The sequence below is a fragment of the Cetorhinus maximus genome, chromosome 1 (assembly GCF_964194155.1).
Source record: "Cetorhinus maximus chromosome 1, sCetMax3.hap1.1, whole genome shotgun sequence".
NCBI lineage: Eukaryota > Metazoa > Chordata > Chondrichthyes > Lamniformes > Cetorhinidae > Cetorhinus > Cetorhinus maximus.
In genome coordinates, this window is record NC_135879.1 from 223,736,073 (window position 1) to 223,758,801 (window position 22,729).

The window sequence follows — 22,729 nt, forward strand, 5'->3', positions numbered from 1 at the left end:
TCATTGCTATCTACCTAGTCTTAGCTAGAGTATCTCATACAATAATTTCTCTTTCCAATCCCAAATAGTTACCTCTGAAATCCCCCAAGAATATATTCCTTCCATTTCTCACTTACGTGCTGTCACCCCCCCAACCCCCCCTTCGCAATCTCATGCAAAAATACATCAGATTTCATAGTTGGCAATGTCTAGAACTACCTTTCTGGACCCTTCCATTGCCTCTGATTTGTCTCTCTGCTTGACCAGCATACGGATGAGCAGAAATTTCCCCAAATTAAATATTTGGAAGACAAAAGCAATTGCCTACGATCCCCACTGCGAGTTCTGTTTCCTAGCCACCAGCTCCATCCCTCTCCCTGGCCACAGTCTGAGGCTGAACCAGATTTTTAAGGTGGTGGACAGGTTGTAAATTTGCCACTGTCTAGGGTAAATTGTGAGATAGAGAATTTTTAAAAATATATTCATTCATGGGATGTGGGCATCACTGGCTAGGCCAGCATTTATTGCCCATCCCTAATTGCCCTTGTTCAGAGGGCATTTAAGAGCCGACCACATTGGTGGAGTCACATGTAGACCAGAGCAGGTAAGACAGCAGATTTCCTTCCCTAAAGGACATTAGTGAACCAGATGGGCGTTTCCAACAATCGACAATGGTTAACATTTTAATTCCAGATTTTTGTTGAATTCAAATTTCACCATCTGCCATGGTAGGATTTGAACCTGGGTCCCCAGAGTATTACCCTGGGTCTCTGGAATACTAGTCAGTGACTAGTATAGTGATGCCACAGCCTCGCACTAGTGGGTTCTAGCAAGTCGGATGCTGAAAAATGACTGCCAACTCGTTATTGTCCATTTTACAAATTATTTTTCCTATTTCCCTTTTCCACTTCTTGATATTTTCTTCGTATCCTTTTGTTGCTTTTTAATCACTTTCTTAGTCTGTTGGATTTCCACTTCTCCTTGTATTTGTGTTTAGAGTTTTAGAGTTATGTATTGGTTTTGTTTCATACCAAATACTTCTTTGAATACAATTGTTTGTCTGGTATAAAATAATCAGAAAAGTAGTCAAATTTTGGGGAACAGAGAAAAAAATGAAGAAAATGTTGTACTTGAAACTTTATTGCTAACTAGATTGGATATTATGGATCCATCAGCCTGTCCCTTCAATACTGTATAAGCCTTTCTATCATCTGGTCTCACTGAGGAACGATTTTGTATGGTGTGTCTCTTCCCCTCCTCCCCCAGACAAAATTCTAGAATAGTTGCCTAACTTTAATCCACCACAACACAATTGATTCCCTTTGCCGTCTCAGGGAAATGTAGAAAGCATTTGGTAACTTTTTAAGTATATTGTATAATGTATATTGCATATTGTATAAGTAAGATGTTCAGCACTATTCGTGCCTCCTCAGACATTGAAGCAGTCCTTGTCCATATGCAGCAAGACCTGGACAATGTTCAGGCTTGTGCTGATAAGTGGCAAGTAACATTCATGCCAGGCAATGACCATCTCCCACAAGAGAGAATCTAACCATCTCGCTTTGACATTCAATAGCATTGCCATCACTGAATCTCCCACTATCAACAACCTCAGGATACCATTGACCAAAAGCTGAACTGGACCAGCCATATAAATAAAAGCAAAAAACTGCGGATGCTGGAAATCCAAAACAAAAATAAAAATACCTGGAAAAACTCAGCAGGTCTGGCAGCATCTGCAGAGAGGAACACAGTTAACGTTTCGAGTCCGTATGACTTTTTAACAGAACTAAGGAAAAATAGAAAAGAGGTGAAATATAAGCTGGTTTAAGGGTGGGTGGGGTGGGACAGGTAGAGCTGGATAGAGGGCCAGTGATAGGTGGAGATTGCCAAAAGATGTCACAGACAAAAGGACAAAGAGGTGTTGAAGGTGGTGATATTATCTAAGGAATGTGCTAATTAAGGGTAGAAAGCAGGACAAGCAAGGTACAGATAGCCCTAGTGGGGGTGGGGTGGGGTGAAGGGAAGGGATCAAAATAGGCTAAAAGGTAGAGATAAAACAATGGATGGAAATACATTTAAAAATAACGGAAATAGGTGGGAAAAGAAAAATCTATATAAATTATTGGAAAAAAAAGGGGGGGATCGGAAAGGGGGTAGGGATGGAGGAGAGAGTTCATGATCTAAAATTGTTGAACTCAATATTCAGTCCGGAAGGCTGTAAAGTACCTAGTCGGAAGATGAGGTGCTGTTCCTCCAGTTTGTGTTGAGCTTCACTGGAACAATGCAGCAGGCCAAGGACAGACATGTGGACATGAGAGCAGGATGGAGTGTTGAAATGACGTATAAATACTTTGGCTACAAAAGGTCAGAGGCTTGAAATTCTGCAATGAGTACCTCTCCTCCCCAAAGCCTGTCCACCATCTATGTTGTAAGATGTTGGGCGTAGTTTGGTAAGTCTTATTAAGGTTTTTGTAATCTTAGGTAGTTCAACAGTAAGTATTTAGTAACTACTAAAATCTATATACATAGGTACAGCAAAGGTCCAAGCTAGGAACTCTCTCCAAGCTTGCTTCTACGGCTCTGTCCAACATTACACTAACCCCTAGCTGTGGGCCATGTGTTTTCTTACATCACTGTGTGGGCAGTACTGTACGCAGTCCCACGTTAACACTTTATGTGCCACACCCTTATACTACAATCAACAAGGCACAATACAGGAGTGTGATGGAATACTCTCCACTGGATGAGTGCAGCTCCAACAACATTCAAGAAGCTCGACACCATCCAGGACAAAACAGCTCACTTGACTGGCACTGCATCCACCACCTTCAACATTCACTGCCTCTAACACCGATGCACAGTGGCAGCAGTGTGTACCATCTACAAGAACTCACCAAGTCTCCTTCGACAGCATCCTTGAACCCCAAGACCTCTACCACCTCAAAGGACAAGGGCAGCAGATCCATGGGAACACCACCACCTGTATGTTCGCTTCCAATGTGCACACCATCCTGACTTGGAAATATATCACCGCTCCTTCATTGTCATTGGGTCAAAATCCTGGAACTCCCTTCCCAACAGCACTGTGGACGTACCTACACCACATGGACAGCAGTGATTCAAAAAGGCAGCTCACCAGCACCTTCTCAAGGGCAATTAGGGATGGACAATAAATACTGGCTTAGCCAGTGACGCCCACATCCCATGAATAAATAAAAAAATTATCATCTCAGTCCCTTTCCTAACCAAATATTTTTTCAAGGTGCTCATCAATGAATGCTCATCAGATGTAATTGCAAAAAAATTACAGCAAAAAATCATTAAAAATGGAAAAGTAAACTGGAAAGTTAAACTTTGGGAATTGGAGGAAATACTAATTGCCTGCAACAGCTGGATCTTTCTCAGCAGAGCTTAACACAGGCTTTTTATTGTCTCTCTTGTAAAGATTTGCGTAGCCAGGGCAACATTAGAAGCATTGCATGTAAATAATGGGCTGGCATGAAAGAAAAGAATCTATTAAAACTAATGAACTGCCAAGGAATATAATTGCCTAATCGAAAAGAGTACTTGCATTTCTATAGCACCTGTCATGACCTCAGGACATCCCCACAGCACCAGACAACCAACGAAGTACTTTTAAGGTGTAGTGACTGTTGCAATGCAGTGTGTACACTGAAGCCAATCTGCGCACAGCAAGATCTCACAAATAGTAATGCTATAATGACCAGGCAACGTTATTTTGTGATTAAGGGATACATTTCAGCCAGAATGACTTCCCACCTCTTCTTTGAAATAGCCTCCCGGGAACTTTTACATTTCCCCTGATGGGGCCTTGGTTTAAAGTCTCATCTGAGAGCATTCCCTCAGTACTGCATGTAACAGCCTAGGGCAGGTCAGGCAGCACTTGAAAGTTCCCAAGGAGAGTTCACATCTGAAACTTTCTCCAACCTGTTTTTTTTTTCCCTTTCACCGCACGGGTGCGGTCTGACCTGCTGAGTTTTTTTTCCAGTATTTTCTGATTTATGTTAGCTCCGTGATTCCACTTTTGAAAAAAAAAGAAGCCCTCTGGATGGACACACCTGAAAAGGATGTGCTCCACTGTTTCTATGGCGATGTGAACAAGAGAGTGCTCCCTCCGTCATTTTGTCACAGAATATAAATCACCATGTCCCCTGGTGGCACCAAGTGAATCATAAAGAAGTTTTTGCAGCCACCCACCCGACCCAGCCTCCGCACCCCCACCCCCACCCCTCCCCCCCCCACACCCACAACCCCCACAACGGAAAGAAAATGATAGAGAGAGAAGCGATCCCTTTCGTGCTGGTGTTTGTGGCTACAATTGTATTCGGTACAACGGGAAATATCATCGTCCTCTACGCGTTCATCAGCATTGCTGTGAAAAACAAACGTTTCCCTCCGCTGGACAGAGTGATCGTGAACAAGACCTTCGTCAACTTGTTGCTGTGCTTCTACCAAGGCATCCCCCGAATGCTGACGTGCTACAGGGTCGAGTTGCTGCAGGAGACTGGCTGCATTATTCTGGTCTACCTGAGCTCTTCTCTCCGGTGCATCAGCATCTGGTCAGTTTCCAACCTCAGTTTCCTTCACTTGATCCAGATCAAGAGACCCAACTGCGCGCTGGTCAATTACATCCGCAGCCACCAGAGCAGATATGTCAATGTTACCATCAGCGCCCTGTGGCTCATCAGCTTCATCTTCTACATCCCTTACACCATGGACAAAATAATCCGCTTGTCGCAGGAGAGCGAGAACGCATCAGCGGGATACCTGTCCAGCTCCAGCTGCAACGTCCTGGCCAGCAGCTCGGCTTCCGACATCGTGACCTATATTTCGATCAGCATGGATCTAGTCGCCATGGTCTGGGTGGTCGTTCTGAACGGTTTGATCATTCAGCTTCTCTGCAAGCACCGAAGGAGGGTGGGGGCGGCAGGGCAAGGGTTAAATTCCGGGAACAAGACCACCCTGCAGGCCACCAGGATCCTGGTCTCTCTGCTGTGCATCTATGTGACCTGCTGGATCTCGAACGACATCGTTTGGATTATGCTGATAACGAATATAAAGCCCGATCAAGCTAAGAATCAGACTCTGAAATACACCTCCAGTTTGATATCCTCACTCTACTACACGGCCAGCTCGTATGTCTTGGTTTTTGGGCACAGGAATGTCAAAGATATGTTCACTCCGTTCTGCAAGCATTTGAAACAAAGGAAAGCCACACATTTTCAGGATGTGGAAATATAGTTGGAAGAATGGTCTAACGAATAGCAGGATAGCCCAGGCCAAGACACAAGAAACAGCTAACAATTTGTGTCCAGCCTACAATGGACAATGGAGGATAGAGTAGTCAGCTGCGTGAAATTATTAATAAAGTAACTGGAAATGGCCGTTTTGTATTTGTACAGGGCAATGGTGGATTATACTGGAATCGTAGAGAGAAGCATGACAAGAAGGAAGCCTTTCAGCCTATTATGCCTGTGCCTGCCCTTTGATACAGCAATGAACCTGTGCTCTTTCCTCATATCCCATGGAGAAAAAAAACCCTTCCAGCATTTACCCAGTTCTCTTCTCAATGTTACTGTTGAATTGGCTTCCATCAGCTTTCAGGCAGTGCATTCCGGATCACAACTGGCTGCTTAAAAAAAAAGGTCCCTGTTTCTTCTGGTGCTGTCACCAATCATCTCAAATCTGTGCCCCCTGTGACCTTTCTGCCATTGGAAACAGTTTTTTCCCTGTTTTTTATTCACCTATGGGATGTGGGCATCGCTGGCTAGGCCAGCATTTATTGTCCTTCCCAAATTGCCCTTGAGAACTGAGTGCCTTTCAGAGGGCATTTGAGAGTCAACCACACTGCTGTGGGTCTGGAGTCACTTGTAGGCCAGACCAGGTAAGGACAACAGATTCCGTCCCCTAAAGGACATTAGTCCTTTAGACATTAGTGAACCAGATGGGTTTTTTACGACAATCGTTTCATGGTCATCGTCCAGATTTTTATTGAATTCAAATTTCACCATCTGTTGTAGTGGGATTCGAACCCCGGTCCCCAGAGCATTACCCTAGATTACTAGTCCAGTGACAATACCACTACGCCACTTTCTCTGTGCTTGATTAAAAAATACAATGATTTTCAACTTCTCTATCAAATCTTCTCTCCTCTAGGGAGAACAACCCAGCTTCTCTGAGCTCCCCGTATATTTGAATCTCTCATCCACTATACTATTCTAGTAAATCTTCTCTGTAAGACTTGACATCCATTCTAAAGTGTGGTGCCTAAATTGAACGCTGTGGGCAAAGGTGCATCAATAAGGTTTGTTGCATGTCCATGTAGATGGAAGGTTGCTGCTGCCCTGGTGACTCCAGCTGAAGCCTAATCAGTGTTTGATAAAGATTTAGCTTAATTTCCTTGCTTTAGTATTCTATGCTTTCATTAATAAAGGCAAGTATCCTATATATTTGTTTAACAGCTTTCTCAACTTGTCCTGACATTCTGAAAGATTTGTGCACATAAACCTCCAGATTTTTCTGTTCCTGCACCCTTTAACATTTTATAATTTAGGTCTTATTGTCTTTCCTCATTCTTCCTGCCAAAATGTATCACCCCATACTTGCTCCACCACACTCTGACCATTTTAACTGTCTGTCTATGTCCTCCTAAAGCTGTTACTATCCTCATCATTGTTTACTACATTTCTGAGTTTCATCTCATCTAGAAACTTTGAAACTATGCCTCAATATCTGAATCCAGACCATTAATATATATCAGGAAGAGCAATGATCTTAATTCCCCAACCCTGGGGAACACCATTGTACACTCCCCTTCAGTCTGAAAACCAACTATTCACTCATACTCCCTGGTTTCTGTCCCTGAGCCAATTTTATGTCCATGACTCCACTACCCCTTTAATCCCAGGGGCTTTAATTTTGAGAACAAATTGATTAAATTATACTTTGTTAAATGCCTTTTAAAAGTTGATATTCAATATGTCAACCTCATTACTCTCAACCCACTCAATCAAGTTAGTTAAACATGATTTACCTTTAACAAATCCATGCTGACTTTCATTATCTTATGTAGGAGTTTGATGGAATATTCTCCACTTGCCTGGATCAGGGCAGCTCCAACAACACTCAAGAAGCTGAACACCATTCCCCACCCTAAACACTCACTTCCTCTACCTGCAATCAACCTGAAAGTTCCCCTCCAAGCCACGCATCATCCTGACTGAGAACTATATCAGCATTTCTTCAGTGTCACTGAGTCAGAATCCTGGGATTCCTTTCCTAACAACACTTTGGGTGTCCCTACACCACATGAACTGCAGTGGTTCAAGATGGCGTCTCACCCACCACCTTTTCAAGGCAATTTGAAATGGGCAATAAATGACGATCTTTCCAGCGATGCCCACATCCCATGAACAAATAAAATAAAACTTCCAAATGCCAATTCATTTTGTCTCAGATTATTGACTCTAAAAGTTTCCCCACTAGTGGCATTAAGCTGACTGGCTTGTTGTTGCCAGGTTTATCTTCCTCACCTTTCTCGAACTGTCATCATTTATAATGGGCTAAAGATCAGCTCATTGCAATTTCAAACCTTAAGTGAGGCTTGAATATTTGATCAAAGGAATGAATGAATTCCTTACCCATAGAAGAGCAAATGGTAAAATAATTTGTACTGTTATTAAGGCTGCTTTAATACTGTTATCTTTATGTTGCTGAAAATTTATAGTATTGGAATAGATCAACTGTTAAATAGAGGTTGAACTATACAGTTTAAGGCTGATTTTACAATCTGAGCTGTCTATCAAGGCTCCATGCCAGAAGTAGTGCATGGTAAAATGACTTCTGATCAATCAGAAGTCAAGCCTTGGAGTAGTGTGAGGTTCCCCATTCCCCCCTCCCTTCCACCACTTGAGGAAGTGGGTCTAAAATCACTTCAATTTGACACCATGGGACATATAACACCAATGTGGTATCAATCAGCTTTAAACAGTGCTGGAAGGTTCCGTGGACCTCCTGGACATTATACATTTATGCAGCACTTTGTAGCACTCAAGACATTTAAAATTGATGGTTGGGGGTGGAATGCTGGCAATGTTTTTTTATAAATGAACAGAGCTCCCTCTGGACCTGAGAATTTAATATGCAATTAGGCAGCACAAACTATGCTTTTCCCAGCTGGATTTAATTCTATAGCAATCACCCTCGCACTACTATGGTACAAATGTATCCTATTTCACTTCAAGCAAATTATGCAATATATATCAAATTGCTTCTTAGTTGGCTAAGATCTTACTAATATCTTTTATCAGTGAGAATACATAGGTAGTATATACGTAATTACCCTGCAATCTATTCTATTATTTCCCTTAATATTATTCAAAGCACCATCACCTACTCTAAATTGTTTCACAGAACCTTAAAGATGTGAAAATTTGTAACATCCTCAGTCTCCCCATCTCTTATACCTCTTTCAAAGCCCAAACTTCTTCATGTGGTTCTAGGTTTATACTACTCTTTTGAGCTTTGATAGCACTCTGGACAATGATCCTTGGCCACTCACGTTGAATTTTTTCCATTAGAACCAATGTTTATATTCATCTTATAACTCTGTTTTATAGCCTGCTGTAGTTGGTTTTATATCCCTTCATTGAGCAGCAACAGCTTATCTGCAAGGGGCTGGAATTTGCATGGAAATAATTGAGGCTGACAGTCTTTACTGTTATTAATGTGTAAATTAAGCAGCAACTACCTGTGACAACACATGCAGTCAAATGTGTAAATCAAGAGGTTGCTATTCAAGATGCCCCCCGCTTCTCTGCAAATTGTGAAATAGGGATAGCTTGCCGAGAGATGCACCATTAAAATATATGGTATGGTGTGAAGTTGATCTATTCATATAATATATATATATACACAAGATAAGATCACACGGAGTTAGGGGTAATATATTAGCTTGGATAGAGGATTGGCTAACCAACAGAAAGCAGAGAGTCGGGATAAATGGATGGCAACCTGTAACTAGTTGGGTGCCACAGGGTTCAGTCCTTGGGCCACAACTATTTACAATCTATATTAATGACTTGGATTCAGGGATAGAAGGTAAATATAGCTAAATTTACAGATGACACCAAAATAGGTGGGAAAGTAAGTTGCCATGAAGAAATAAGAAATTTACAAATGGATATGGACGGGTTAGGTGAATGGGCCAAAATTTGGCAGATGGAGTTTAACGTGGATAAGTGTGAGGTTATCCATTTTGGCTGGAAGAATAAAAAGGCGACTCATTATTTAAATGGAGAGAAACTTCAGAATGATTCAGTGCAGAGGGATCTGGGTGTCCTCGTGCATGAATCGCTGAAAGCTAGTAAGCAGGTACAGCAGGTAATACGGAAGGTAAATGGAATTTTGGCATTTATTGCTAAAGGAATAGAGTATAAAAATAGGGAAGTGTTGTTGGAACTGTACAAGGCATTGGTGAGACCGCACCTGGAGTGCTGTGCACAATTTTGGTCCCTTTACTTGAGGAAGGATGTAGTTGCACTGGAGGCAGTTCAGAGGAGGTTCACTAGATTGATTCCTGAGACGCAGGGCTTGTCTTATGAGGAGAGATTGAGCAGTTTAGACCTATACCCGCTAGAGTTTAGAAGGACGAGAGGAGATCTAATTGAGGTATATAAGATGCTCGAGGGGATAGACAAAGTAGACATGGAGCGTATGTTTCCCCTTCTGGGGCATTCTAGAATGAGAGGCCATAGTTTTAGGCTAAGGGGTGGTAGATTTAAATCAGAGATGAGGAGGAATTACTTTTCTCAAAGGGTCGTGAATCTGTGGAATTCACTACCTCAGAGTGCAGTGGATGCCGGGACGCTGAATAAATTTAAGGAGGAGATAGACAGATTTTTAATTAGTAATAGGTTGAAAGATTATGGGGAGAGGGCGGGAAATTGGAGTTGAGGCCGAAATGAGATCAGCCATGATGAATGGCGGGGCAGGCTCGAGGGGCTGAATTGCCTACTCCTGCTCCTAGTTCTTATGTTCTTATATATATATGTACACACACATGAAACTCACTAGGAAAATTAAGGCTTGGCTATTCTGGTGTAAGCAATTTTTTTGTGGTATGTCTTAATTACTAACAAACAGCCTCTCTGGCACTGAAAATTAATATTAACTAGTGCGTGGAATCTCATTCCTTTAGGTTTCACTAATTGTTTGAGATTTTTTTAAAATCAAAAAGAAACCCTTTTCTTTTTCTCTTTTATCTCCTTCTTAATCCGGTTTGACTTTGAATTCACTATCCTAACTCTCACTTCCTGGCTCAGACTCTGCATGTTCATTAACAATTTTTCACTCTAATTGGTCTCAGTTACTTGCAATATTCCCACAGGTCGCAAATCCCCTTCAGAGGGGGTTGCACTTTATCAATATTTGGCTGACTGGGACTTGCAATGCAAAAACTCATAGAAAGTAGACGCTCATTTGTTTGCTGCTCACTGCAAAATCCAGTCTATTGAGTAGTTCACATGACACTTGCCCCACACAAGTGCCAGGCAATGATGATCCCCAACAATACAGAGCCTAAATGCTTTGGCTTGACATTCAATTGCATTGCCATCACTGAATCTCTGATCCATCCCGATGGCCCCATCCTGGGGCTTATACTAACTGGAATCTTAAGTTTACCAGCCCAGAAAATTCCATGGCTCCTAAGGCAGGTCAGAGACTGGGTATTTGGCAGTGAGTGGCTCACCTCCTGACTCCCCTAAAGCCTCTCCAAAACTTACGTGCCAGAAGTCAGGGGTATGATGGAATACTCTCCACTTGTCTGGAATCTTGAGACCATCTAGGACAAAGCATTCTGCTTGATCAGAAGCCTATCTACCAGCTGAAACATCTAATTCCTCAACCATTGGAGTACCGAGACTTCAGTGTACACAGAACGCATTGCAGCAACTTGCCAAGGCTTCTTCGGCAGCACCTCCTAAGCCTGCGACCTCCACCATTAAGAAAGTCAAGGGTAACAAATGCATGGGAACGCCATCACTTTCAATTTCCCGTTTAAATCACACATTAACCTGACTCGGACATGTATCACTGTTCCTTCATTGTTACTGGATCAAAATCCTGGAACTTCCTATCTAATAGCTTTGTGGGAGTACCTTCACCACAAAGACTGCAGCAAGAAGAAAGACTACTTCCTTCTCATTTGCGGATGAGCAATAATTGGCAGCCTTGCCAGCAGCACCCATATTCTAAGGATAAATTTTAAAAAGTGACTGGTGCTGTACAGAACATATATTAAATAGTACTTGTCTTAACTGAAAGCTGCTTTCATCACAAAATATGCACATCTCAGACACAACATTGTTTTTGTTAAATTATATACATGCTGATTACTCTAACTTGCATATTATCATTACCTCAGAAAAGGTGGTCATCTGCAGGTCCAGCTTGGATGCATCCCAAGGTGGATGGTCACTCCTTCTGCCTGCCTCTCTTCTGCAGTCTTGTCCGCACTCACATGGCCCTGGAGAAGGAACACGTTGTATCTGCCAGTATGTGAGACCTTCCACAACCAATGGGCACTGCATAGACTGCAATGCTTGGTGGACACTGGCAACAATATTATTAAAGTTTTAAGTTATCTAGATTTCATTTGTTTTATGATTTAATTTTCTATTAGTTGGGCTTTTTAAAAAGGAACACTTTTGTGTGATACCTCTAGGGCAAACAAGTGTGTCCTAATTATTTATTAAGAAAAGACACACTATCATGACATAATCCATGTATATAACATACTGATAATGTGTATTTCCTGATTTTTTGAGTTATTTTCTCTGTTTATATCCCTGTGCCTCATTCACTTTTGCTGTTACAGTTCACTGAGTAGTATGGGTTTTGGTTTAAGCTACTGACAGCTTCACTATATTTGAGAAGTATGATATACATTTTGCTTACACTCACTAATGCTTAACTGCTTCCTGAGTAGGGCACTCTCATCAGCACTGTACATTTATTTGAGGTTTGATAATCCATCAACCAGGAGAGGTTACATAACAACCAACAAATGAGACCTACTGGATACTCAGGAGTTACCAGTCACGCATGAGCCCTAGTCATTTTCTAAGTGTGCATGTTCACATTATGCAATTTGTCATAACATTCTATTTTTAACACCTGTTAGCTTAGCAATTACATTGTGGAATATTATTATATGACATTGTTGGATGTTGTAACAGTAAGGCAATAGCTGAACACGACACATGCATGAACCCAGGGCCCACTGACCCTCAACTGTGCCCCCCAACCTATACACATAAGTATTGATGTAAAAAGAATAACATTTGTATAAGCCAAATGATCAAAATCTCGGTTGTTACTATTTATACAAAGTGTAGTGAAATGCTTATAATGCATAAGTTGCATTTACAGGTACGACCCTATAGAATATTACTTCAGCATAACTATTATAATGTGACATCTAAGCAGCTCAAAGCTTTTACATTATTTATTTGAGACAATAAAAATTACTTAGTAAATTCCCCTGATCGTTTGACGATTTAACCAAATTAAACATTAATCCATGGGATAGAAAGAGTAAGCCCCAAAAATGCCAGTGATGCAAAGGCTTGGTTGAGAACAGTTATATCTGATTGTAATGATTGGTCCAAAATTCCTCTTTCGAGAACAAACAGGTGACGAAATTGTGGGAACACCTGGCTTTGAAACATGCAATTTCTGAGAATTATTTTATTCATTAGCAAGTCTTGTATGGACAGAAACAGGAAGTTTTCATTAAAGGAGCACTGTCATTCCCTCTATTGTATTTCTTTACAGTACCGTCCTCACTTGTCAATGATTTACCCTAATGAAAGCAAGGATGGCTATTGCTTACTGAGGTATTCTGCCTGAAGTCTGTGATTTCCTTGACAGTCCCCAATACAGTTTATTCCAAATTCCTTTGGACAGCTAGCAGCCACCATTTTCTGAAGTTTGTGAGACATCTGCCCTTGTTTCATTTCCTTCTGGCTGCACTGCCCAGCGAAAAAAAAAAATACAAAGACAGATAGCTCAAATGCCACCAAGCCAAGAAAGAGATTTCGCACAACCGATTCATGTCACTGTAACAATGTGCTATATTTGTTCGTGACCTCATTATACACAATATCCTGCTGAGCAAATAGACTTCTGGAACAAATCAATGTGTTTCCTGCACGTTGAAGGTGATTTCAAATGATGGAACATGTATGTAAATGGAAAGTGTAGAATTAAACCTGCCGACAATTTACATTGATCAAAGCTATTTAAAGGTTCAGGGTTGAACCTATATTTGGATCTTAGTTTACTCTATCTGCATCTGCAGGCTTTTTAAAAAAATCAATTATGGGATGTGGGTAATGCTACAAAGGCCAGTATTTATTGCCCATCCCTAACGGATTACATCGGATATACGGCACAGAAACAGGCCATTCGGTCCAACCAGTGCATGCTGGTGTTTATGCTGTACTTGAGCTTCCTCCCATCCTTTTTCATCTAAATCTATCATTATGATCCTCTTGTCTAGATTCACTTTAAATGCATCTATACCATTCCCTTCAACCACTTCCTGTGTGTAGCAAGTTCCAGATTCTCACTGCTCTTTGGGTAAAGAAGTTTCTTCTGAATTCCCTATTGGATTTATAATATCTTATATTGGTGGCCTCTTCCCCACGCAAGGAAACTTTCTCTCTGTAACCACTCTATCAAAAGCTTTTATCATTTTAAATACCTCTATTATGTCACCCCTCAGCCTTCCTTTTTCAGGATAAATGGAACCCTTTCAACCCTTTCCTGATATGTATGCCCACACATTTCTGGTATCATCCTTGTAAGTCTTCTTTGCAACCTTTCCAGTGCCTTTACATCTGCATGCAGTATTCTAAGTGTGGTCTAACCAAAGTTCGATACAGGTTCACAATCCCTACTTTTCAATTCTATCCTTCTAGAAATAAAGCCTAGTGCGTGGTTTACTTTTTTATGGCCTTGCTAACCTGTGGTGTAATTTTTAGTGATTGGTGTATTGTACTGTGAGTTCCCTTTGTTCCTCTACAGTCTTGCACCTTTCAAATAATAGATGACCTCCCTGTTCTTCCTGCCTAACTATACTACTTCAGATTTATAGGTGTTGAACTTAATTTGCCAATTATTTTCCCATTCTGCAAATGTATTAATGCCCTCTTCTAATTTGTTGCAGTCCTTCCCAGCATTGACTAACACCACCTCCTCCCCACCTCTCCAACAGTTTGGTGTTATCTACAAATTTAGAAATTGGGGTTTTTGATTCCAAAGTCCAAATTGTTAACGTAAATTGTGAACAATAGTCATCCTAGCTATGATCCATGTAGAACACCACTTCCCACCCTCTGCACTCAGAATAACGCCTCTTTATTCCCACTCTCTGCTTTTTGTCTTGAAGCCAGCTTGCAATCCATTCTGCCACGACTCTTGATTCCACATTCTCTGACCTTATTCATTAGTCTATTATGGGGCATCTTATCGAAAGCCTTTTGAAAATCCAGATAAATTACATCTACTGCATTTACCCACTTACATGTGGAGAGAAAGGCAGTGGGTCTGCAGGAGGTACACAGCTGTGAGAGGATAAAAAGAGACCAAGGAGCGAGGCTAGTCCACTTACCTATGGAGAGAGAGAGGCAGAGTTTAAGAGTGGACCTGAAGGAGATACACAGAGAGAAATCTATGACTGCCGGGTCCAAGGTGGGGGTGGGGGTCAGAAGTCCATGGGGGGGGTGGGAGGGGGTAGTGACAGGGGGGATCGGAGGTCCAGGGAGGTGAGGGGTGGCATGGCGTGGGGAGGGTGTTGGAGGTCCAAGGTCTAGGGTGTTGGGTGGGGTGCTTGGGGGTGTCCTAGGTCTGGGGGATGGGGTGGGGGTGTCAGAGGTCCGGTGGGGGGGGGATCTGAGATCAGAGGTCCATGCGGGGTGCGGTGGGGGTTGTCCAAGGTCGGTAGGGTTGGGGTGTAGGGTTGTCGGAGGACGGGGGTTGGAGATTTGGGGGGGGCGAGGGGAGTCCCATTGTGGGGGTGGGGCTGGAGGTTGGAGGTGTAGGGGGAGTCCCATGGGGTCAGTTTGGGTCTTTAAAATAGGTTAAAATAGAAGAATAGAAATAGGTTTAAAATAGAAGTTAGAAGAAGTTATAATTCTTCAAACTTTTTCTGAGTAGCTATTGATGTAACCCCGTTGGAACCATCTGAAGTTTGCAATTTACATCACATTTTCAGATGGTTCCCTGCACAGCGCAATTGTCCAGAGGAAGTGTGCACTTCTGGGCAATTGCCGTGCAAACCCTTACCTGGGAACTTCCCAGGCGAATTCCCCAATGCATCTTTGGGGTACCTCCAAAATCCGAGACTGGAGAGCTCGGAAGTGATGGCCCATTAACTTTTAAATAACCATAAAGTACCTACCTTATAATTAATTTAGAAACACTAGCAGAAGGGAAGAAAAACTAGTGAGTCCATTATTTCTTTTATTCTAAAGCGATAGCTTTTATTGGATTAATAAGATTTAAATTAGTACAATAAGTGATGGTGAGAAGAGGTATTAATTTAATTCAAATTTAATTAAGAAAATAAGTAATTAGTTACTCAATAAAGATACAATAAGATTGGCAGGGCAGGTGATGTGCTGCAACTGCAGGATGTGGGAGCTCCTGGATGCTAGTGTGATTCAGGGTAAAGACATCTGCAGTAAGTGTCTGCGGCTTGAGGAGCTTCGGCTCAGAGACATTGGGCTGGAGGCCAAACTACGGACACTGCAACACATCAGGAAGGGGGAATGTTAGCTGGACACTTTGTTCTAGGAGGTTGCCACATCCTTTAGGATAGGGTCTTCTCATTTGGTCGAGGACAGGAGAGTGTGACTGCAAGTGAAGCAGGTAAGGGATCAAGAAGGTAGAAATGGAGGAGCTTTAGTCCTTGCAACTGTCCAACAGGTTCAAGGTGCTTGCAGCCTGTACGAATGAGAGTCGGGACTGCAAGGTGGATGATCAATCTGACTATGGCACCATGATACAGAAAGCCATTCAAGCAGGGGAAACTAACAGGGATGTAGTGGTAGTAAGGGATAGTATAGTGAGAGCGATAAACACAGCTCTCTGCAGTCAAGAGCAAGAGTCCAGAAGGGTGTGTTGCCTGCCCGGTGTTAAGAGTTCTGCTGTGGGCTTGAGAGGAACTTGCAATGGGAAGGGGAGGATCTAGTGTTCATGGTCCATGTTGGTACCAACGACATAAGTATGACCGGGAAGAAGATTCTGTTTAGAGAGTATGAGCAGCTAGGGGCTAACTTAAAAAGCAGAACCTCAAAGGTTCTTTGGATTATTACCTGAGCTGCGAGCAAATTGGCGTAGGGTAAATAAGATTAGAGACTTAAAAGCGTGGCTTAAAGATTGGCATGGGAGAAATGGGTTTTGATTCCTGAGGCACTGGCATCATTACTGGGGAAATTGGGAGTTGTTATCGTTGGGACGGTCTTCACCTCAACTGTGCTAGTCATATAACTAGGACAGTGGAAGGGGCTTCAAGCTAAATAGTGGGGGTGAGGGAAGATGTGACAAACTAAAGAGAGAGGTGATGATAAGAGTGTAGGATAGCAATAAGGGGAATGGTTATCAAAATGTGTCAGGAAGGGACAGAGTAGACAAATATAAGAGTGCGTCAGCAGCTAAGACGAGAGATTGGGAAAATAATAAGTCAGAATTAAAAGCACTCTACCAGAACGCTCACAGCATTTGCAACAAGGTAGATGAATTGACAGCGCAAACAGAAGTAGACAGGTATGATCGAATTTTGTTATTGGCACGGCCGATGGTAAATGTTGAGCTGCTCAAATCCCAAAGGGAAACTTAGAACATAAGGACGTAAGAAATGGGAACAGGAGTAGATCATTCGGCCCCTTGAGCCTGCTCAGCCATTCAATAATATCATGGCTGATCTTCTTGTGTTTCGATTTCCACATTCCCATCTAACCCCGAAAACCCTTGATTCCCTTGCCTAACAAGAATCTATCTATCTCTGTCTTAAAAATATTCAATGACCCCTCCTCCACCACCTTCTGAGGCAAAGAGTTCCAAAGTCGTACAACCCTCAGAGAAAAGATTTCTCCTAATCTCTGTCTTAAAACGGCGACCCCTAATTTTAAAACAGTGCCCCCTAGTTCTGGACTCATCCACAAGAGGAAACATCCTTTCGATGTCTACCTTGTCAAGGCCGTTCAGGATCTTGTACACTTCAATCAAATCACCTCTCCCTCTTCTAAACTCCAGTGGAAACAAGCCCAGTCTGTCCAACCTTTCCTCATAAGACAACCCATTCATTCCAGGTATCAATCTAGTAAACCTCCTCTAATCCGCCTCCAATGCATTTACATCCTTCCTTAAATAAGGAGACCAAAATTGCACACAGTATTCAAGGTGCAGTCTCACCGATGCACTGTATAACTGAAGCATAACATCCTTACTTTTATGTTCAACCCCTCTCATAATAAATGATAACATTCCATTAGCCTTGTAAATTACTTTGCTGTACCTGCATACTAACTTTTTGAGACTCATGTACTAGGACACCTAGATCCCTCTGCACCTCGGGAATTATGCAGCCATTCTCCATTTAAGTAATACTCTGCTTTTTTGTTCTTCCTGCCAAAGTGAACAACTTCACATTTTCCCACATTAAACTCCATTTGCCAGATCTTTGCCCACTCACTCAACCTATCTATATCCATTTGCAACCTCCTTATCTCCTCTTCACAACATAATTTCCTACCTATCTTTGCGTCATCTGCAAATTTAGCTACCATGTCTTCACTCCCCTCATCTAAGTCATTGATGTAAATCGTAAAAAGTTGAGGCCCCAGTACAGACCACTGTGGGACTCCACTCATCACATTCTGCCAATCAGTAAAAGACCCATCTATGCATACTCTCTGCTTTCTGCCAGCCAGTCAATCTTCTTTTTTTTTATTCATTCACGGGATGTGGGCTTCGCTGGCTGGGCCAGCATTTATTGCCCATCCCTAGTTGCCCTTGAGAAGGTGGTGGAGAGCTGCCTTCTTGAACTGCAGTGCAGGTGGTGTAGGTACACCCACAGTGCAGTTATGGAGGGATTTCCAGAATTTTAACCCAGCGACAGTGAAGGAACAGTGATATATTTCCAAGTCAAGATGGTGAATGACTTGGAGGGGAACTTCCAGGTGGTGTTGCTCTGATCTATCTGCTGCCCTTGTCCTTCTAGATGGTGATGGTCATGGGTTTGGAAGATGCTGTCAAAGGAGCCTTGGTGAATTCCTGCAGTGCATCTTGTAGATGGTACACACTGCTGCTACCGTGCGTCAGTGGTGGAGGGAGTGAATGTTTATGGATGTGGTGCCTATCAAGCAGGCTGCTTTGTCTTGGACGGTGTCCAGCTTCTTGAGTGTTGTGGGAGCAGCACTCATCAAGGAAAGTGGAGAGTATTCCATCACACTCCTCGCTTGTGCCTCATAGATGGTGGACAGGCTTTAGGGAGTCAGGAGGTGAGTTACTCGTCGCACGATTCCTAGCCTCTGACCTGCTGTTGTAGCTACAGTATTTATATGGCTAGTCCAGATCAGTTTCTGGTCAATGGCAACCCCAGGATGTTGATAGTGGGAGATTCAGTGATAATAATGCCATTGAACATCAAGGGGCGATGGTTAGATTCTCTCTTGTTGGAGATGGTCATTGCCTGACACTTGTGTGGCGCAAATGATGAGGACGAGGTCAAGCATGTTTTTCCTTCTTGTTGGTTCCCTCACCACCTGCTGCAGACCCAGTCTAGCAGCTATGTCCTTTAGGACTTGGCCAGCTCGGTCAGTAGTGGTGCTACCAAGCCACTCTTGGTGATGGACATTGAAGACCCCCCTCCCACCCCAGAGTACATTCTGTGCCCTTCCCACACTCAGTGCTTCCTCCAAGTGATGTTCAACATGGAGGAGCACTGATTTATCAGCTGAGGGAGGGCAGTTCGTGGTAATCAGCAGGAGGTTTCCTTGCCCATGTTTGACCTGATGATATGAGACTTCATGGGGTCCAGAGTCAATGTTGAGGACTCCCAGGGCAACTATCTCCTGATTGCATACCACTGTGCCACCACCTCTGCTGGGTCTGTCCGGCTGGTGGGACAGGACATACCCAGGAATAGTAATGGTGGTGTCTGGGACATTATTTGTAAGATATGATTCCGTGAGGATGACTACATCAGGCTGTTGCTTGACTATCCTTGCTAATATGTTACCCACTACACCAAAACAACAACAAAATTGCCTGGAAAAACTCAGCAGGTCTGACAGCATCTGCGGAGAGGAATACAGTTAACGTTTCGAGTCCGAATGACTCTTCATCAGAACTAAGGAAAAATAGGAAAGAGGTGAAATATAAGCTGGTTTAAGGCGGGGGGGGGGGGGGGCGGAGACAGGTAAAGCTGGATAGAGGGCCAGTGATAGGTGGAGATTGCCAAAAGATGTCATAGACAAAAGGACAAAGAGGTGTTGTCGGTGGTGATATTAGCTGAGGTAAGTGCTAATGGTGACATTAAGGATAGAAAGCAGGACGAGCAAGGTACAGATAGCCCTTGTGGGGGTGCGGTGGGGGGAAGGGATCGAAATAGGCTAAAAGGTAGAGATAAAACAATGGATGGAAATACATTTAAAAATAATGGAAATAGGTGGGAAAAGAAAAATATATAAAAATTATTGGGAAAAGGGGGATCAAAAAAGGGGGATCAGAAAGTGGGTGGGGATGGAGGAGAGAGTTCATGATCTAAAATTGTTGAACTCAATATTCAGTCTGGAAGGCTGTAAAGTGCTTAGTCGGAAGATGAGGTGCTGTTCCTCCAGTTTGCGTTGAGCTTCACGAGAACTATGCAGCAGGCCAAGGACGGACATGTGGGCATGAGAGCAGGGTGGAGTGTTGAAATGGCAAGCGACAGGGAGGTCGGGGTCATGCTTGCGGACAGACCGAAGGTATTCCGCAAAGCGGTCACCCAGTCTGCGTTTGGTCTACATGTCCGTCCTTGGCCTGCTGCAATGTTCCAATGGAGCTCAACGCAAACTGGAGGAACAGCACCTCATCTTCCGACTAGGCACTTTACAGCTTTCCGGACTGAATATTGAATTCAACAATTTTAGATCATGAACTCTCTCCTCTATCCCCACCCCCCTTTCCGATCCTCCTTTTTCCAATAATTTATATATATTTTTTTTTCCCACCTATTTCCATTATTTTTAAATGTATTTCCATCCATTGTTTTATCTCACTTTACTTACTCTTTTCCTTTTAAATACCTGTAGAAACACTTGCTACCCATTTTTACATTTCTAGCTAGCTTCCTCTCATACTCTAATTTCTTTCACCTGATTAACCTTTTAGTCATTCTCTTCTGTTCATTATATTCTGTCCAATCATCTGTCCTGCCACTCACCCTTATGGAGTTGTATGCTTTTTCCTTAAGTTTAATGTTTTCCTTAACATCTTTAGTTAACCATGGATGATGGGTCCTCCCCTTAGAATTTTTCTTTATAGTAGGAATGTACTTATTCTGAATACTCCAAACTATTCCCTTAAATGTCTGTCACTGCTTCTCTATTGATCTATCCTCTAGCCTAGTTTCCCACTTAAAACTTAAAAGAACTGCCACAACTTGTTTTGCAATTTGTTTTGATTTTGAGATGCCTTGAATTCAGTAGTAATAAGACCAACAAGTTTTGTAGGTTCCTTACTAAACTAAATTAAACCTTTATTAATAGAAGAAATGATTTTAAATACATACATAGATCTACAAATTACTACTATGGTAACTTCTAAATCCCCTAATAAATCTAAACCCCCAGTTACACTTTCGTTAAGGCAACAGGAAGACACATAGATTTTAAGAAACCCAGGCAAAGAAACATGATACCCTGAACAATCCAATTCAAAGTGGGTTTTCTTAACTTCAGTTCTTTGTAGACAGCAGCTTGAGGCTTAGATGCTGCAGGGTTTCACACTTGTTAGACCTTAGAATGCCAAATTTTACACACAACCTTCGCTCCTTTATACATATTTTCCCCTTTGAATGTAAATTCCCATTGTTTCACTGTGTCTTTGGACTTTACCTCTCTAATACTAAAAATCTCTCTTAGTACCAATTTTACCAGTAATCTTTGGGAAAAATAAACTCACTGGGCAGATATTTTCGCTCAAGCATGCTGACGTCAATGCTTAGTTACGTGATAGCTGTGTCAGTGGGAGCGTGCCAGAGCTGGCAACGTGCCCGCCGGCAATTAAAAGGCCTGTTAAAAGCCATTAAGTTAGCAATTAACATAAATATTTTGCTGTTCGTCCAAGCTAACGGATGGTGGGCAGGCGAAAAGGCCAAGCGGCCTTTGCCGCTTATAAAAATAAAATAAAATGAATTAAAAACAAGTCCCTGCTCATGTCACATGAGGTGACACGTTTTATTACATTTTTGTTCTTTATTTTCATCTCCCTGAGGCACGGAGTTGCCTCAGGGAGATTATGTAGTGCTCACTTGCGCGCGTGTGCGAAGTTTGCACTCGGCCCACGCCCTCCTCTCCCCAACTGCACAAGCAGCGCTCAGCGCTGCCGCTCACATATCACACTGGGTGGGTCTTAATTGTCTTGCCAGCATAAAACTGTGGTGCGGTTTCGATCACGGGCAGTGGTCAGCTTCCCGACCGTCCTTGCCAGCTCCCGCACACCAAGGGCAAAATTCTGCCCACTGTTTCTGAACTTCGACTGTCTAGGTGAAACATTTCACACCCTCTTTTGAATTTAAGCTAGTCTGGTTCATTTAAAAATGCAAATATTCCCTGTACACCTCTGTCTACCTACTTAACATTTCAAACTGTGCTTATCTTCTAATGTATCAAAGCCTTCAGACCAGCTGCTTTTAATTCAGTTAAGTCACACACACACACACGCACACACATAGACCCATAGAAATAGATCCCACTATTACTCTACTTTACAATAAATTTCAATAACATTATGAGAATTATTATACCTTCCTGACGATTGCCATTACAGAGACATGGCTGCAGGGTGACCAAGGCTAGGAATTGAAAGTTCAAGGGCAATGAGCATTTAGGAAGGATAGGCAAAAAGGAAAGGGAGGTGGGGTTGCACTTTTAATAAAGGATGGGATCAGTACATTAGTGAGAAAAGATCAAAAGATCAAGATGCATAATCGGTTTGGCTGGAGCTAAGAAACAGCAAAGGGCAGGGAACATTGGTAGTTGTTAATAGGCCATCAAAAAGTAGTGGTAATGTAGGGCACAATATAAACACAGAAAATTAGAGGTGCATATAACAAGGGTAATACAGTAGTCACGGGGGAACTTCAATCCTCCTAATTAGGAAAACCTAATTAGCATTCCTGGAATGTCTACACGATGGTTTTTAGAATAATTTGTTGAGGAACCGACTAGATGACAGGCTATTTTAAATCTAGTATTGTGCAATGAGAAAGGGCTAATTAATAATCTCACTGTGAAGGAGCCTTTAGGGAAGAGTGACCATAATATCATAGAATTGTACATGGATTTTGAAAGTGATGTAGTTCAATCCAAAATGAGGGTCTATAAATTAAACAAAGGAAACTACAAAGGTATGAGGGGCAAGTTGACTAAGGTAGTTTGGGAAATTACACTAA

The 22,729-nt window shown here is 42.4% G+C and overlaps 1 protein-coding gene and 1 pseudogene across 2 annotated transcripts in view; both read left to right on the top strand.

Annotated features, from left to right (window-relative positions):
* LOC144687802 (large ribosomal subunit protein eL31 pseudogene) overlaps window positions 1-22,729 on the top strand; it is a 647,000-nt pseudogene that overhangs the window by 101,102 nt on the left and 523,169 nt on the right. The gene's annotated exons all lie outside the window — the stretch shown is intronic.
* On the top strand, window positions 4,273-5,244 carry LOC144679357 (olfactory receptor class A-like protein 1). The gene has a single exon (XM_078539753.1). It carries the CDS (start codon window positions 4,273-4,275, stop codon window positions 5,242-5,244), a length of 972 nt encoding a protein of 323 aa, XP_078395879.1.

Bases quoted from the DNA above. Each gene is read 5' to 3' on its own strand.
- LOC144679357 (XM_078539753.1), top strand. From the start codon at position 4,273: ATGATAGAGAGAGAAGCGATCCCTTTCGTGCTGGTGTTTGTGGCTACA.